At 38.1% G+C, this 6,452-nt stretch overlaps 1 protein-coding gene across 1 annotated transcript; it reads right to left on the reverse strand.

The window, feature by feature from the left end:
- Window positions 1-489: 489 nt before the first annotated feature.
- On the reverse strand, window positions 490-2,477 carry LOC127854658 (uncharacterized). The gene is made up of 3 exons (XM_052389751.1): window positions 2,406-2,477; window positions 2,034-2,160; window positions 490-1,677 (listed from the first exon to the last, which is right to left on the reverse strand). Exons 1-3 carry the CDS (start codon window positions 2,411-2,413, stop codon window positions 490-492), a joined length of 1,323 nt encoding a protein of 440 aa, XP_052245711.1. The 5' UTR covers window positions 2,414-2,477.
- Between the last annotated feature and the right edge of the window lie 3,975 nt (window positions 2,478-6,452).

Consider the following 6,452-nt stretch of genomic DNA (forward strand, 5'->3'; position numbering starts at 1 on the left):
AATGAACAAAATCTGTTAATAATATAATGTAAGTCAAATGGTATTCATATTGAAAGGGTTGACAAACACCAGACAGATTTATTCTGCTTATCACAATTTTCACACAAAAAAATAGAACAAAACAATTATGTACAGACCACGGCTTATCACAGTTTGAGTAAATAATGTAACGAAACAATTTAGTTACATGACTATATGAGTCCTGTTATGAGAAAACTGGGCATAGCATGTGCGTAAAGTGTCGTCCCACAATAGCCTGTGCAGTCTGCACAGGCTAATCAGGGATGACACTTTCCGTCTAAATTGGATTTTTGCTAAGAAGAGACTTCATTTAAACGAAAAATGTCATAAAAGCGGAAAGAGTGCGGATTGCACCGGCTAATCTAGGACGACACTTTACGCACAATCATTATGCCCAGTTTTCGCAGAACAAGACTCATATCATAACTAAACTTCTGTGCCTTATACGACTATTCATTATTCAAGTTACTATTTACACCGAGCACAAACCCACTTGCCCCTGGACTTTCTTTTAATGTTTACACAACCATAATGGTACCAACCCTTCAGGCATTCTTCATTGGAGCACATTATCATCTTACCATATTCAGGTTCATTACAAATGCACCAAAGCACATCACTCTCTTTGTGTTTAATAGCAGTTGTTTCCTTGTTTTTAAGGCACTGAGTGAATATCTCGGGCACAAGGTGATTCTTCAGAAAATCTTGACAACATTTTTGAAGCTTGTCAATGAGCACATTGTCCCTGAAAATGCGTACAATTAGCATCGAGTTTCCAGAGGCTGGCTGTGTCATGATGACAAAGTCACAAAATTGTACCTCATACACGAACAGTTGGAATTGCACTTGTGTGTAGTACTTGTGTCCAGTTTTAAGCTGCATGTTTCTATCAATACAAAAGTCCTTGTCTGATAATGCAGCTTCTTGTATTGTGGCTCCACGGTGCTTGAAGGGACACTTGATCTCTAGGATTCCTGTTCCGCAACAGCTACAGCTGATAACTCCATCCGCTGAAGCACCAAAAAAGGGACATGTCTCATACACCATAAAACCCGACTGCACGCAATCAAAGTTGGTATGCTGACTTTGGAGGTGCTTGGTGTACAGGTCCCTTGCAACGCTCTCATTGTCCAGTCCCCACTTGATGCTCTCCTTGTTGCTCAAGTTGTAAGTCTTGTACCCAATGACCCGCATGACCAGATTGGCTCTGCAGGTTGACTCCCTCAAAGTCAATACTTCATGGGCTTTAGAGGCTGTTATACGACCCTTCCTGTGATTGTACCAAAGTGGAGAAATGTTCTGGGTCTTGGTCTTGTTGTATAGAGCGATGACCTGTTCTTGAGTTACCTTGGTATTGGCAATCAGGTCGTCCACTGCCCTAAGGACTTCAGTTGGTGTCATCTCTTTACCCTCTTCTCTGTACAAGCTTATTGGCATAAATGGCAGGGGATCTTCTTTAGCTTGTGGAGGTTTCCTTTGCCCTGGGAACATCTCGGGAATCAGGTTGAAGAAGGACGCGTTGGGGCAAGCCTGATATAATGCGATCAGTATCTCTTCACTTGGAAGTGGGTCCTTGCCGGATGGTGTTACTGATGCAACCGTCTTCTTTCTGTTTCCGAACAGATGCTGCATGTTGGTTACCGGAGCAGGATCAACCTGAAAATTTAAAACATATGTCAACCGAAAAGCTAAATATGTTGCAAGATTTAGTTGCATAAACTTATGATGAGTCTTGTTCTTCAAGACCCAAGGTACATGATAGTTCCCCAAGGCTCCACACACTGACACATGATAATGACTACTGTTGTTTTGTGCATTTCTTAGTTTCTTATTCTTTTTTTGACAATAGACAGTCAGAACAATATTGCATATGGGATAATTTACTCAAATTTCACAGTAAATGATGATTAACATGGCCATAAACATTATGATGAAAAACATGGACCGTTAAAATTCTTTATCCGTGAAATGATTGTTGATTATTCATTTTTCATAATTATCAGTAATTGCACCTGTTCTTTGAAATGCTGATTCCACATTCTGCCCACATCTGTTGAAGACTTTTCCGTAAACTTCCATCTCGCAGCAATCTCCATTTTGAATAGTATCGCTGCAACGTGACTGCATGTTTCTCCCAATCTAAAATGTAAATACTTGTTATTGCATAGTTCAATATTAATGTGTTATTTATACACAAACTTTAGCTCATGGATCCAACTCGCAACATACCACGTGTAAACAGTATGAGACCATAATTATACTAAAGGTTTATGGATACAATAAACTGTTGGCTGACTTTGCAAAATGTAAGTCCCAAAAAGAACATAGACAATACTGAATAGGTTACTGAAACACCAAAAATCAAGGACAACATTTTAACTTACCCTGCCATGCAATTACAATGAGCGCAGTAAACATCTCCAGAATCCTTCTTCAGGCAAACCCAGGCTAAGTTGGGTTCAATCGAGTTCTCATTGATGGCGTGACAGCTGCACGAAGGAAGCAATACGGGCTGTCTGCGACATCATAGTAGTACACCACTTGCACGTGACCGCTTTCCACATACCTGATAATATGCAATTAAGATAATTTGAACACAATATTTGAACTTACTTAACAACTTATCACAGAAAGCCAAAGTAAGAACAAGTGCCAAGAGTTGAACAGTATAGTAAGTTAATCATATGCCACAGTTAACAGTAAAACTAAAAGAAGATTATGTAAGCTGCAAATTACTTGACATTATGCAGCATGTTTTTAATCAATAAACTAAGTATAAACAATTTGCTTGATCTTTTATGTAAAGTTATATTTGAATTTTGATTGAGGTGCCTAACTAGGTACATTTATAAGTAATATTTGAATTGTGATCGAGGTGCCAAACTAACTAGGTGCATTTATGTAACACTAACACATATAAACAAATAACTTTAATTAAATACCTGTAAGCCTCCAAACTTGTGTAGTTTCGCATTGATGTCGGGTTGAGAATTAGGTACATGTAGATCTGTCCGAACTCAATAATCGGCCAGTTGGTCACATCTCTGCTCCATTTTTCAATCGGGATTTTGTAAGGGTCTTGAAGTGATTTCAGACCATTCTAGTACTTGAGTTTAGAGAAATACCTCGATCTGGCTTCAGTGTCTAACCCTTTCACATAAATCGACACGTCTGACAAATTTTCCCGTACTTTTTCTTCCATGACCTTATCACGATGCGGTTCATCTAATGTAAACAATGGATGCGAGACGCCACGGATGAGAGTGGACGTGGAAAATTTAGCAGAGAATTTTATTGAATTTTTAACAAGATTTATTGACTTTTAGGCAATTTTTATTGCCGCTAACATCATTTATAACTGTTTTACTTTTTAAATCAGTGTTCTTATTAAACAACGAGTAGTAACGTGGTAATAAAGTGTGAAATAAGACTTTCTTGGTCTGTCGCGGGCGGCGAGGCCTGGCAGCCATCTTGAAAAACTGGAAAATTTTCAAACAAAAATAGACATTGTGAATAGCAAAGTGGATGTAGGCATGAAATGAACGACTGATTATAGGGAAGTAGAAACATTCCAATACTTTTAAGAAAAATCTAGCGGTTTTTACGAAATTTTTAATTTTTAACCTTGGACATAAACTGTTACGTTGTCTAGACTTTATAGAACTTTGCATAGCAAACAAAGGAGTACGTGCACTTTTACAGCTGTCATCTTAACAGCTTTTACTGTAAATAGTTATTTTAGAAAAGTTTTATTGGGTTTTAAACCTGAAAGTCACTTAATGATAGGCAGGCTTGTATTTTATAATTTTATACTCAACACTCAATGACGTATTTTTATCTATATCTCTGTCTAAGCTTCTTAGCTTATTGTGTGCATAATTCTGTGGTGGAGTTCTCGCCTGCTGATATGGCAAGCATGGCGCAGACTGTGAGTATAGCCCAGAGGAAAAGGACAACTGGCTCAAGGTCTGCGATTGGTAAGAGGCTGCAGTCTCCCAGCAACTCCCCTGGAGGTCAGACACCGGGCAACATGCAGAGGTCCACTGAATACAACCTCACGGTGAACGGTAACTTAGCAAAAAAGTTAGAGGCTGCGAATCGCACTCAAAGTATTGAATATGAAGTAACTGGAGGAGGCTTTGTCATAACAGCTTATTTAACTACCTTTGAGCTCTTGAAAACTGTCTCATTATACTTCTATGGAAACGAACCAGGGGTCAAAAATGAAACTACCATTGATACAACATATGATAAATCTGGAAAGAACGTTGTCATGTACGCCATAAGGCATACTAGTTATACTCTGAACATCTATAACACACGTAGTAGATTTCTGATAAATGGAAAGAATGTACCTTTGTTTATAGACGATCATTTGAAACAGATTCAGCGGTTGGTTCAGCAGGTTCGAGTAGATGGCAGGCCAGTGGACGTTGCCAGTACCAACAAGCAGTTGGCGGAAAGCATTGAGAGCGCGATGAGAGTCAGTAAACCAGCAGGTTGTGTCAACCAGAACACTAAAAAAAAGTGCAGATAACACTTTATCAACAGACAAAGTTAAAGAAAAATGGCCGTGTATTAAATGCAAAATAAATGTAAAAAATGGTGTTGAATGCTCTAAGAACCATACAGGGAAAAGTCATTGGATTCATTATAACTGTTTGAAACGTGGTGGTGTGAGTGAAGAAGAATTGAAAAACCTTATGAACCAGTCCCAAGAGACTGCCTTTACTTGTGTGGTGTGTATTAAACATATGGAGTCACAGGTAAATATTGAGAATTCTGTTAATTCCACAAGCAATACAAAGACAAATACTAATGGTACCCAGAAAACAGGTAATGACACAAACCCAATAACATATCAGCAATTGTTAGTAATCCCTTCAAGAAAAAGGTTTGCATTAGAGGATAGTGTGAAAGCACTAGTGCTGGAAGAATCAAATCGAAATGAAACCCCAGAAATAACTGAAACCTGTTATGTATGCAGCAAAACAATTCTTTCGAATGAAACATGTTGTGACATATGTAAAGCAATATGTCACCTTGAATGTGTTAATTATGACTCGTTAAATCTTAAAGTCACCTGTATCACATGTATAGGAACAACTGAACAGCTAGAGGCAGCGTCCCAAGAGGATATGGCGGAACAAGTAAATGATGGTAGAACCCAATCTGTAACGGCAACAGCTCCAGATGCTAATCAGGGCGACCAACTGAAGGCAGCTCAAGGTTTGAAACAAAAAGAACAAAAGTTGAAAAAATTAGAAACCGATTTAAAGATAAGGGAGAAAGAAATAAGCGAAGCAGCAAAGCATAGACGAAAATTAGAAAATCATATTAAGAAACTTGAGGCCAGAACTGAAGAACTCGATAGATTTAACAGAACATTACTTGATAAAATTGAATTCTTAAAGAACCAAATTGAAACTCTTAAAAAGACAGCACCAACCGTATCATCAAGTACAAATAAGTGTTCTAACCCAGTTTTGACAGAGAATGAAACGCTCATGGACTCTATTCATAGTAAAGTCACCAACTTTATTCTAAAACAGATTGATAAGCAATTCGAAAATCTCGATTTGAATAAGGGTGTGTCCCCCACAGTAACTTCTGATAACGAAACAAGAACATCACATGTACAGAATAATGAACCATTTAAAGATAGAGATTCTTCCGAGCGCATCTTTAGAATTAATAACATTAGAAGTAGATATGCACACAATTTTAATAACAGTATTGTAGATCGTGCTGAAAAGGGACACCACAGAGCACAACATCAGAGGAATAGCGAGAACAGGCTACATGGCGACATCATACTCCCAGAAGGTTACGTGGCAGTCCCCAGGGACCAGGTGTATGCTACAACCTAGGGTCGACCCATATGTAAGACACAGACGCAAAGGGAGTCAAGTAAGACTAGTGTTAAGGCATCCCTTAAGGCACCCGACATTACAACTCAGGAAATTTTTAATAACTCAAATGCACCTGAAAGCAAGAATTCCACTAAGGACACTGTGAATAATAGACATGAAAACAGTTGTGAACCACTGGATCTCTCCACAAAGAAAGACTATGAATCAAACAGAGTACAAATAGTCAATTGCCAACAAATCAATCAAAATCTAACCATGTATAGAAGTGACAGCTGCATAAATAATATAAAACCTTCATTGGACGAGAATATGAAAACAACTACAAGTAACAACCAGAACAAGCAACATTCTTTTTTGTACAGAAGCGCCAGTTGCATAGATCTCACATAGCCAAAGTTGTACAACAACACGAAGAAATTGATAAACTGAGCTTTGTATCTTTTAATTGTAAAGACGTACCAACTAGTTTCTGTTGGAAAATGCACATTTTTTACTACTTCAGGAGACGTGGCTTTTTGAATGTAATACATATAAATTAAGCGAAATAGGTCAAAATTT

This window comes from Dreissena polymorpha, chromosome 1 (assembly GCF_020536995.1).
Source record: "Dreissena polymorpha isolate Duluth1 chromosome 1, UMN_Dpol_1.0, whole genome shotgun sequence".
In the NCBI taxonomy this organism is placed as follows: domain Eukaryota; kingdom Metazoa; phylum Mollusca; class Bivalvia; order Myida; family Dreissenidae; genus Dreissena; species Dreissena polymorpha.